Source organism: Trachypithecus francoisi, unplaced genomic scaffold, assembly GCF_009764315.1.
Source record: "Trachypithecus francoisi isolate TF-2019V2 unplaced genomic scaffold, Tfra_2.0 Lachesis_group1, whole genome shotgun sequence".
In the NCBI taxonomy this organism is placed as follows: domain Eukaryota; kingdom Metazoa; phylum Chordata; class Mammalia; order Primates; family Cercopithecidae; genus Trachypithecus; species Trachypithecus francoisi.
Window position 1 is genome coordinate 37,008,438 of NW_022681454.1, and position 12,510 is coordinate 37,020,947.

The 12,510-nt window shown below is 44.2% G+C and overlaps 1 protein-coding gene across 1 annotated transcript in view; it reads left to right on the plus strand.

Annotated features, from left to right (window-relative positions):
* The first annotated feature begins 1,297 nt into the window (after positions 1-1,297).
* Positions 1,298-12,510, plus strand: part of NWD2 (NACHT and WD repeat domain containing 2) — a 208,995-nt gene continuing 197,782 nt past the window's right edge. Inside the window, exon 1 of the mRNA XM_033213947.1 lies at positions 1,298-1,621. Within this exon, the coding sequence (XP_033069838.1) occupies positions 1,471-1,621 (151 nt within the window). The 5' untranslated portion in view covers positions 1,298-1,470. The remainder of the gene's footprint in view (positions 1,622-12,510) is intronic.

The window sequence follows — 12,510 nt, forward strand, 5'->3', positions numbered from 1 at the left end:
GCTTATGCAGTATTTCCATGGGTGCAGTGGAGTGGAAGGGACACGGCGATTTTACATCTGGGTCCCTCTGCGTCTCATGTCACCTAGGACATGGACTGGACCCCTGCGGCCTTGAGCCCGGAACCCGAGGACGGCCGCGCGTCCGCTGTGACCGCCCTGGATCAGCTTCAGGTGGAGCTGACCCACGCGTTGCACCGACTTGGAAAAGCGGCTGAAGTGCACACAAGAAGCTGCTGCCCACAGCCAGCTCTGATTTCTCGCACCCCGGTCCCAATCCACCGCCACCTGCACTTTGCGTAACGTTGCGCAGGGGGGCGCTCCGGAGAACCCACACCCTCCCGCCCGGCCCAGGTGCGCACCAGCCAGCGCGGGGCTCCAGCAACCTGGCGGCCGACGGGCCCGGGAGCCGCCAGGCGAGCATAACAGCCGGTGAGTGCGCCCTGATGGGAGCAGAAAGGCCCCCTAGGAGCCTTAGAGGCCTCAGAGGAGCTACCCGCGGAGATCCGCTCCCGGAAAGGCTCCGGGACCACGCGGCGAGGAGCACGTGAACTGCGCAGCTTGGCTATAAAAACCCCGCTCAGACGCGCGTGGGGAGCAAGCGGAGCGGCAGGACGCTGCCACCTGCGCCAGGAGAGATAGGGATGAAGCGACCCTCCCTCCAGGACGCCAGAGACAATCTGGAGACTTGATGCTTCAAACTCTCCTGGCCTGGCTTGGGGTTGTGTGCGTCTAACTTTGAGACTGGATTCCCTGCACTTGGGCAGAGACGCGCAGCCGCCCGCGCGTGTGGATTCCCGAAAATTCTTAGGGCTCGTGTGACCTTTAGGAGAGTTGGAGGGGGCGTAATAGAAATCTCAGGCTAATTGATTTCTTGTCCTCCACCACGGAGGCAGCCAGGAGCCCTCGGCTGCCCACAGAGGAGCCTGGGAGACCCTTGCGCACTCCCGAGGCCCCCGCGCCCAAGCCCCGGCCGTCCTCTAAGCCGCAGGTTATTTCTGTGCCCGAGAGAGGCGGACTCGGATAAAGTCGGGACGCCTTCTCGTACATAAAGTTTCATCTGCTCTCCTCGCTCGCACGGTCCCTGCCGCCTGGCGGCCCCCTCCTCCCACGGTGGGCGCGGGCGGGGAGATGGCCGCCGGCGCTTCCCGGCGCAAACGGGAGCTGCGCGCGTAGCCGCCGCCACGCTGACCTCCCGCTCCAGCTGGCTGCTGCTCTGAGCCCTGGCAGCGGGCAAAGGCGGAGGCCCAGAGGGGCAAGAGACCTCTGCGACAGGGGCCCGAGGGTCCGTATGGCAGCTCGTCGCCGGCGGGTGCTGTGCGCCACTGAGCTCGCCAGTGGCGCTTCGGGCTCGGAGCGACTCTGAGCCGCGCCGCCTGCAGAGATCGACCCGGCAGTTCCGCGGAGCCGCGGGCAGGAACCCGAGGAGCAGGAGGTGGCGGCGGCGGCAGTGGCTGTTCCTCCCAGAGGGCAATGTGGCCGGCAGGCGCGGGCACCAAGCTGCCCTGTCCCCGAGACTCTGCGCTCCGGCGGGCAGCTTTCTCTGGTAACCTCACAGCCCTGCCCTCTCACCTCGTGCCCGCCGGCCGCAGTGTCCGAGTCTTCATCAGCGCCAACCCTGAAGGTACGTCCCTCGCTCGGGTTTGCCGGTCAGTCCTTCTGTCCGTCCGCGCTGCGGGAGCGGGAGAGTGTGTGTCCGCCCTACAGCCCGGTGCGCCCTGCACTCCCTTTCTCCAGCTAAAGCCGTGGCCGCTCTGAGCGCGTGGGAATTTAATTTGAATCACTTTTCTTCTCCCCTCGCTGGTCGGTTTTGCCTGCTCACTTCTATTAGGACACCCATTCTCCACCCAGGGTTATTCCCCCGGGTCAATCCGAGAAACATGCAAGGCATTAGCCGGCCCTCCTGGAAGCACTATTCTGCCGCCGCCACCACCACCTCCTTTCCCCCGCCCTTTTTTAAGCGGTTTCTTCTCCGAGATGACCGCAAACGCAAACAGTAGCTCTCCTCCCCGAGGCCGGTTCCTGAGTGCGGGGCTCTCTCGTTGGCCAGTTTTTCCAGCTGAGGCTAGGTGAGTTCCTTGAGCCTCTCTTCCTGCAGGTGCGATGGTGCCCTTTGCAGAGGCCAATCAGACTTTTGTGAACCGGAGGTCGAGGGGGACACGCTCTGTGGGTCCCGGAACAGGCTTCGCGGTGGAGCGCGCAGGATGAGCTCATCTTCTCCGATGGGTCACAGGGCTTGGTCTCCTGTATCTAGAACCTAGCCTACTCAGTGATGTTCCTGCTTAAGGCACCTGGTCGGCACTCCCTGAAAACTTGTTGATTTCTTGTTGCATTCACAACCACAGAGGTTGAACGCTGGGCGGTCAAATCCTGGCTCATCGCTACCTTCCAGTCCCTAGTCCTCAACGTTAGATTTCATCTCCAGTAAGTGGGGGGTTGGGGAAGGAAGGATGTATTTGACTGGGGCTGTATAAAACTGCAGGAATTGCTCTTTTCTAGGAAAAAAAAAATGTTTGGCTATGAGTCTATAGGAGACTGACAGAGGTGAGAGGTTTGACAATTATCATTTTCTGCACTCTAACGAGCCTTTGGGTCGAGAAGAGTCAAGGAGAAACGTCCACATTCAAACGATCGTTGGATATAATTCTCATTTGAAAACCCAGGGTTCTGGTTTCTTGAAAAAGCTTTCGGAGAAGACCCACAATAGTAACTTCTTAGAAAATTACCGTTTCGGAAAAAATAGCACTAGCAGAAGTCTGAGGTAAAGCTTACATTATGAGAAGGAGTTGGGGAGAGAATCAAAAAGATAACATGCACTAATTCGTATTAGAAAAACGATATACTTTGGGGGGACGGCACGACTGTCCTTTTATCAGTTTACAGCTCACTTTCAAAGAACTTAAGGAGGCTTTTAGGATGATACAGTACACTCAAAAAAATCATTCTATCTCAAAGATGTCTTCTAGTATTTGTACCTAAATCTGGATTTAAAGGAAAAAAGAAATGGAGATATTCAGCCTATTTAAGGAAATTTGCAACTTAAGTGTTCAGGATTACTTCTTAAAATATTGCTAGAACATTTTTAAGTGAGAGAATTTTGGTAGAAAATGTTTAAATGTTAAACATTTTTAGTTCTGAGCTTTAAAATAAAGTCATATGAAATGTGTTTCAGTCTGCTGCTGACGTGAAGCTAGCTAAATCACTCTTTTCCTTTAAACATGCTGCTTCTAAAATACAATAAAAATTCTGTTAATATGTGTAATTTTTTCTTGCTGTCTAGATTAGCAATTTCTAAGATAAAAACGATAGTGAATGTATACTATCAGCTTAATATTGAGTTAGTACTCAAAGTTAATGTCATTTTTTAAGCCTGTCCATATGATTCTTCAAATTCCCTAGTTTCTTGAAATAAAAGCTTTAGCATAGATTAACCCTAGGAAAGCGAACAGGAGGGAGGAGCCAGTCATGCCCCTTGGCTAAGGTTTGAGCTGGACAGCTTCCACAAGGATCTTAACAAACAAAACAAACATGAAGCTTACCTGGGAAGTTTCAATAGGGGCAGGATATCAGATTTTATCCAAATTGGAGAGCTGATGGCATATTAAATAAAAAGGACAGATGGGCATTTTTAATGATCTGAATGTGAAGCCTTAAAATCTTGGTAAATGCTCTGTCAGAGGCAGCACTTGACCGTGTGATCTTTATGGATGCAATTTAGAAAGCAAATGCTTGTGTTTTGGTACCATACAATATTAGATTCTTGGCCAATACTGAAGAGCCTCTCTACTGTCAAATTAAGACAGAAAACATTATCTCATGCTTTCCTTTACAAGCGGAAATCCAATTTATGTTCTAAATAAAAACTGCTTTGTGTTGAACTCATAGCAATACTCAGAACCCAGCAAGGATTTTGCTTGGAGTATTGTTTTAATAGGTAATGCTGTACAAGGCTTGCATGGAATTTCCCCATCAGTAACGAAGATAATAGAATAGAATAGATAATAGAATGAATAGAATTTTTTTTTTTTTTGAGACGAAGTCTCACTCTTGTCACCCAGGCTGGCGTGCAGTGGCGCAATCTCGGCTCACTGCAACCTCTGCCTCTCGGGTTCAAGCTATTCTCCTGCCTCAGCCTCCTGAGTAGCTGGGATTACAGGTGCCCACCATCACGACCGGCTAATTTTTGTACTTTTAGTAGCAACAGGGTTTCGTCATATTGGCCACGCTGGTCTCGAACTCCTGACCTCAGGTGATCCACCTGCCTCAGCCTCCCAAAGTGCTGGAATTATACAGGCATGAACCACTGCATCCGGCCATAGAATTTCTTTAGAATGAAAAAATTACTTTCCCATGTATTAGTTCATTATATTAATTTTGATTTCTATCCTCAAACAACCCTCTGGGTAGTGGACCAGGGGTGTTCCATCTGTTCTACAGATGAGATTACTGAGGCTGTATCAAATTATACCACTTGCCTGAATTAATATAGCAGAGCAAAACAGAGTAGAGCCTAGAGGACCCTGAAAACACTTCTCTTGATATTATTTTATCCAGCCTAGGCTCTTGACAGATCTCTGTGAAATATCTCACACCACGTGGACAAGACAATCCAGATGGGGGGATAAGCATTGTCCAGCATCTTCTGACTGTCAGAATTAAAGAGTATGAACAGCTGGCAGGGAACATGGCTATGCTGACCCACTTTGCTCCCACAAAGAGGTAGCCCTAGGCATTCAAGGAAATTTCAGAATGTGCTGGATTCCAATTGACACATTATTGTCCAGAAGTGTATCTGCCTCTGACTAGTCCCCACCATGTGGAAGATGCTGGAGAAGGACCCATGTGGGGGAGGTGATAGCATTATCCCAGATTTTCTTAAATGGATGGGCCTTGGACTTCATCTAGTTCCACCTCCCACCCAACATAGAAATTCCATCTGTGACATCTTCATCAATCCTTGGAAGTTTTCTAGTCATTTAGCTACTGTACTTCTGCCAGAACAGCACTTATAGCTCCTTGGAAAGATGATTTTAAAACCCACATAAAATCCTTTACTGTGATTAGCCTAAATAGCCCATGCATATGGAGATGAGAGGAACCTGCCAGATTCTCTCCCTGTTATTAGAGTGTAAAGGTCCTCCTCTTCTCTGTCTTCATTCTTTATCAATTTACAGGAAGGTACAGTCTTAACGCAGAAGGAAAACCAAAATATCACTTTTATTACTGATGAAAATGATGCAGGTCCACAATCCATTATCTGTGATCATCTGGGCCAGATGTGATTTTGGAATCTCTTTTTTCAGATTTTGAGGAAAAATACTTATATACTGTCTAATATGTGGGGCCTGGGGTAACAACCCATGTCGGATATGAATAGGTGTATAAGGAAACATGAGTTCAGTCTAAGCCAGTGTTATACAGAACTTTCTGTGATGCTGGAAATGTCTATCTGATGTGGTAGCACTAGCCACATAGGGCTATTGAGCATTTGAAATGTGGTTAGTATGACTAAGAATATGAATTTTTAATTTTATATAATTTTAATGGATGTAAATTTAAGTAGACTCATGTGGCTGTTGTATCAGATAGCAAAGCTCCAAGTGGAGTGATGTAGATTGTAAGTAGTTTCATGTCAGTCAAGGTCAGGTTTGGCCATCAAGGACTCAGGTCACTTCAGGGTTTGCTACCAGGTGGATTGGCGGAAATCTTTTATTTTCAAAGCTTTGAAGATTTTTGGAATTGCAGGTAAAAGATATGGACTTTTATTGGAGAATATGGTTTTAACTCTGGGCAAGGTACTTTCCCAATATTGAACCCAAGAATTAGACAGGCTTCACCCCCAGTCACTGTTAGCAGTGGGCAGAGCACAGACCACTCTCCCTGGCTCGTGGACAGAGTAGATCCCTTTAAACCTTAACACATGGAGAAGTAGAGGAGAATGACAATTTTACGAGAGAGGAAGCAGAGGCTGGGCTATCGTGGTCAGATTTTCTTTCCAACTGCAGCCATCAGATTAAGATACTTCTCCTCCCCTAAGGAGTAATTGACAGCATCCTACACTAGTGCATTACCCTCTGCATGCAAAAAGATATCTGAAGTGGAGAAAAAGATATTCGAACACTTAATGCATTTTTCTGTCCACTCAGATTTCTATGCTGGTCATTATTGAGAGTCGTGAACTCTTGTCCACAGTGTTGATCAGGTGTTCATACCATTACCACTTGGTTTTCTTTTGTCTGCATGGCTTTGCATCTTCCCAGACTCTTCATGCATTTGGAGTCTCCATAGGAAAGTTTGTTCTCCATTGCAGTGGAAGTGACAGCAAGAAACATGTTTTCCCTTTATGTGTGTACATGGGTTCATTTGCTACAACTAGTGATCAGTTGTTTGAACTTGCTTCCCCACCCAAAAGGCAGAAATATCTGCATTGAGAAATTCACATGAAACCTATCAGTATTCTTCACCATTATTCTTCTTACTTTTCCTACTATCCCGATTATTTCTGTGGCTCCCTTTTTATTGTCATTATGAGTAGTGGAAAAAAAATACTGCAAAAAGCGTATATGTGTGTATATGTACACACACACACACACACATATGCACAGCCATTTTGATACAAGACCATCTTTAAAAACTAAGTTGTCAAGGGGAATATACTGAGTTGCTATATTATGATAAATGCACATAGGACACTTATAGTAAATGAGTTCTAAAATGTTAGTGGTTGTATCTTCTAAGTCCTGAAGCAGACATTATTCAAGCGGAGAAATTATTGGATACAGATATATATAGCTAGACTTGGGAGCCAGGTTTCTTGCATTTAAATCCTCAATCCACTATATAATGCTATGATTTCTTGAGCAAGTTGCTTAACTTCCTTGTTTTCAATTTCCCAATTTGTAGAAGTCAATGACATCCCCTGTCTCACAGAGTTATTGAGTAGATTACAGAAGCTAATAGATGTAAAGCACTTAGGACAGTGCTGGGCATGTAGTAAATATTAAATAAATGTTTGCTATTTTATTATGATCTTTATTACAGTCTACCATGATACAGACACTGTGCAAGTATGTTTAAGCAAATATAAATATGTCCTGCCCTCAAGGAATGCAGTCTATGGAGGCATATAAATTAGAACTCAGTACAGTTATGCATTGCTTAATGACAGGGATATCTTCTGGGAAATGTGTCATTAGTCAATTTTGTCATTGTATGAGCATCGTAGAGTGTACTCACACAAACCTAGATGATACTGTTTACTATACATGTAGGCCATATGGTAAAGCCTTCTGCTTCTAGCCTACAAACCTGTATAGCATGTTATTGTACTGAATACTGAATAGGCAATTGTAACAGAAGGGTATTTGTGTATCTAGACATACCTAAACATAGTAAAGGTACTGTTGCCTGGATACAGTGACTCAAGCCTATAATCCCAGCACTTTGGGAGGCCAAGATGGGCGGATCACTTGAGGTCAGGAATTCGAGACCAGCCTGGCCAGCATGGTGAAACCCCGTCTCTACTAAAAATATAAAAATTAGCTGAGTGTGGTGGTGGGTGCCTGTAATCCCAGTTACTTGGGAGGCTGAGGCAGGAGAAATGCTTGAGCCTGGGGGGCAGAGGCAGCAGTGAGCTGAGATCACACCACTGCACTCCAGCCTAGGTGACAGAGACTCCATCTCAATAAATAAACATAATAAAGGTACTGTAAAAATACGGTATTATAATCTTATGGGACCACTGTTACATACGTGGTTTATTCTTAACTGGAATGTCATTATGTGGCACATGGCTGTAGTAAAATACAAACTACCCCAGATCTTTCATGGAATTAGGTGCTTCCAAAAATCATTATAGGGGTTGGAGGAGCAAAAGTCAGGGGCACCACTGGGTATTTACTTCATATTGTCAAAGCCGCCACCCAGAGGGTAGGAAACTGTAGAAGCCATTGCCGGTATCACAGCTGACCCTGAGTACTGAGTAGCTGCTCAGCCTCTGCAGAAACACATTTGTTGAAACCTGCATGTTAGCCACTATGACTGCTGGTGAAGGAACTTTGTCCTCCAGATCTTATGCAGGTGCATCCCTTTGGTAGAACCAGAATTGCGTTTGGACCCTGGCAACAAGCAAGTCTAGAAACTTCAGGTTTTTAGCCCCTGCAGTACTAAGGAGATAGATAATGGAAGGAAGAGATAATGAATAATCAACACCAAGAGATAGTATCTAGCCAGGGGGGAGCAGACACATTCACTCACTCAAGCAGTACATATTCATGAAGCAACTACTCTATATGGAGTGCTGTTATGGTGCTTAGCATACAGAAAAGTGAACAAAACAGACTAGGTCTCTGCTCTTATGGTATTTCCATAAATAATGTATATGTGACGAGCACTGTGCTAATGATATAAACACAGCATTAAAGGAGCACCAAGGAGGGTTATGTAAACCAACTCGGGGTGTGTAGGGGGTCAGAATGAGGGGTTAGTATGGCTCCCCAGATAATGAATAGAGCCAGGGCATGGAAACTATTCTGCATGATAATCAAATATGAGGCAGAGTAATGATGAGATCTCCACAGGGAATAGAAAGAAATAGTCTTTACCATTCAGCAGAAAGCTTTTATCATTTTGAATAGAAGTGAAACTGATGTCTTGAGGTGATATTGTTTGCCCTTGAAGGTGGCTCATTTAAAATGACATTTGGAAGAAAGGATGACTTGGACTATAAAGATAAACTATACATATGATTTTGCAGTTTAAAAAATCAGCTTATAGATCTTTTAAAATTATTCTGTAAGCAGTGTATATCAGAGCAATCATACCATTTGCTATTCGAAACAGTGTGTGAAGGTTTCTATTTTATTTCTCTTTCAGTTATCTATTGCTATGTATCTACCCACTCAAAACCTGAGTGGCTTAAAACAATAATGATTTCTTTCTCACAATTCTGTGGTTGGTATTTTGGGCAAGGCTTGGCCGGGTGGTTCTTCTGTTCCACGGGGTATTGAATTGAGTCAGTCATTCAGCTGCTTTCAGCTAAGCCTAGACTTGGCCGGGCTGGAAGGTCCCAGTAGGCTTCATTTACATATCTGGTAACCCAGTTCTCCTCCATGAGGGTCTTCTCTCCGTCTCCAGCTTTTCTCTCATCTTTCAGGAGTCCAGCCCAAGAGTCGTTATAGGGGATTGGCTTCCTCAGAGAAAGGAAGTGGAAGCTGTTCATCCTCTTAAGGCCTGGGCTTGGAAGTCCCAGAATGTTTATTTTGCTGCGTTCTGTCATCAGTGCAAGTTATCAGGCTAGTCTAGATTCAAGGTGGGGAGAATTAGACCTCATTTATTAATGTGAGAAGAGGTATGTGCATATGGGGAAGGGAGGAATAAATAGTAGCTGACTTTAAAAATTACCACAACCACCCCTTATGTTTTGCAGTTTCTTTGACCTCCCTTTGTTATAATTAGATTATGTGAGACAAAAAGAGCATAATCCAGTGTCATTGCAAGTATGATAGTAAGTCCTCAACAAGTGTTAATAATTATTGTCATTATTACTATGTGTTATTGAAGACTGAGAATAACTCAGTAAATAGCACCCTTCTTCCCCTCTCAAGTTCTGAACTAACTGAAAATCAGTTTCTGATAAAAAGACTAAAGAGTTTGCAGATAGAAGATCAAAATATCACCATTTTTCCTGATAAAGAGAATGCCTTCATGCATCCTAATACTAAATAGCAGAATTAGATATTCTTCTGGCCACTCATTGGAGATGGTGGGCCTCCAGAGACCTTCCATCCTGTGGCCTGCTCCAGAAAACAAGGAGCCTGGACAAGAGAGTGAAGCCATGCTCCCCGGAACAGGTCAGGTCCCAAGGGGTAGGAGTGAGCAGGTGGGCAGAAATTGCCTGGTTTCTTCTTCCCTTGCTTTCCAGTCTGGGAAGGTTAAATGAGGTAAAGAGAGTCCAGGGGGTCCTCATTACATCACAGCCCATTATCTCATATAAAGAAGACAGTGAGGTACAAGCTACTAAAGATAATAGCAGGAATGATATACATGTATCTGTACACATATTTCAGATACTCAGTACCAGAATACATTTGTAAGGTAAGTTCTTAGCATGGCCTTGGGAAAAGTCACATATTTCTCTATAAATAAGTTATTTAAAGCCACTAAGTTTTGAAGTAGATTGATATGCAGCAATAGATAATTGGCAAATTAAAAAAGTAAAAACACACAAGCACCTTTTAAAATGGCAAATGATGATTCTACAGAGTAACAGGAAGTAATTAGGTTTGATAAAGTAAGCCTAAGGTTCTTCTTTTTTGAATCCATCCTTAGCAAACTAATACAGCAACAGAAAACCAAATACCGCATGTTCTCACTTATAAGTAGGAGCTAAATGATTGGAACACGTGGACACATAGAGGGGAACAACACACACTGGGGCCTTTCGGAGGGTGGAGGCGGGAGGAGGAAGAAGATCAGGAAAAGTAACTAGTGGGTAGTAGGCTTAATAGCTGGGTAATGAAATAATCTGTACAACAAACCCCCCATGACACATGTTTACCTGTAGAACAAGCCTGCACTTGTATCTTGAACTTAAAAGTTTAAAAAAGTCAGGCTGGGCATATCAACATTTGTTGAAATACTAAAAGTTCCATTTTGTTGAGAAATCCCTGGCAATATGTATTTCACTGATACAGTAGGAAAATGTCAAAAAGCGACCCACTTTGAACTCTAAGCATTGATGAATTCCTATCCAAAACAGCTGCAGAAGATCTGTAATGCCAGCATTCAGGCATTAAAGATAATCTGTTTATAAACATAAAGCAACTAATAAACTGGATAGCTTAAAGTTCAACTCAATTTTTTTTAAGTGTTGCTCATAATGGTCATGTTATTTAAATAAATGTGAAACTTGTAGCAGTGGCTCACATCGCTTCTTCAAGGCTTTAGCTTCCATTTCTATTTTTGTTGAAACCAAACAGGATTCATTCAGCACATTGAAGTGTGTTGGCTAATGTATAATTAGAAAAGAGAGTTATATGATAGAAAGTTAATAAAGAAGATGAAAAACTGCAGCTTGGATGCAATTCAAAGAGAATAATACCCCCCTTCTAATGAAATACTTCCTTGAAATCTCGTTTTCAAGCCAAAATATTTCAAAGACTGTGAAATGGCACGCTCAAAACAAAGAGCAGAGCACAGATGTCAGGTGTCTTATTCCTAGAGTATTACAGAATTTCACTCAGATGAAACCGCAAAATTGAAAGCGTATCCTTCATAATATTTAATCTGATCTATTACATACAGTGTCATTCAAAGAGTTTCTTGCTGCAGAATGTCTCCTTCAGGTTTTATTCTTAGCATCAACTGCAGTATTTATTAGATACCCATTGTGCACTAGCAAACACCTAATTGGTTGGTGTGGAGTGTTAGAAAGGGAGTAAAAATAACAGTATGTGCTGCTGTCTTTATTCTTCAGACTCACACATCTAAGAGGCAGGACAAACAACTATAAAAACTACAGACACTGCAGTTGTGAAAGGGATGTTTACATACAAAGGCTGATTGGAATAATTGGAATCAGGTTGTATCTGATATCCCAGTGTGGCATGAGCTGTTCACATTTAGCCAAAAGGGAAAGACTGAGAAGGATCAGACCTAAAAATCACCCATCTACTGTAGAGGGGTGGCCAGTGGGGAACTGGTCCCGCCATGTATAAGAAGAGTGAGTCCAGATCCAAGGGAGAGCATGGTTTTTGAAAGGGAAAGCATTTGATGTCAAGGAGTCTAATAGAATCTGAAGGGTTACCCAGTGAGTGAGCAAAGCCTGGCCTGAAATGTATTTAATTTATCTGAGTGTCAGAAGAGTAAGGTTTATTTAGATAAAAATTGAAGGAGTTTTGGCAGGTACAAAGTCTGAATGTCTTGGGCACAAAGTTCCTTTTCTGAAGTGGGGACTTGTGAAGGAGAATAAGGTAGCAGAAAGTGTCTGGCAAAAACAATAGGATCCCAGCCCCTAATCATAAGGGAGGACTGAGGTCCTGGGACAATGTACAAATCTGCTGTTGGGATTAGAACCCAAGGCCAGAACTGCAGCATGAGTAATCTGACCCTGAGTCCCAGAGGGTTGGGACAGAAATAATACTAAACATTTCCTGGTTAAGGTTACTATTGAACCCAGGGATTGGGACCAGCCCCCACTACAGGTGGCACGAGCTGTGATTCCAGGTATGTCAGAGGATGGATGCAGAAGCCAGGAAGGGTTATTCAGTTAGAACAAGGGATTTTGAACAATATTTGAAAGATGAGAAATACTTAATTGTCATAGTTGGAAAAGAAATGTTCCCGACAGAATAGGACATATCCTGGAAGTCGGGTAAGTCTAATTTCTGAATCAGTAGCAGTGCTTGGAATACTTTAGAGAGAAAGCTGTGGGACCATATTCAGGCTCAGTGGAAAAGAGCAGTGATTAGTAATGTCTGCTTTGGAATGAGGACTGGTCTGTATCCTTATGTG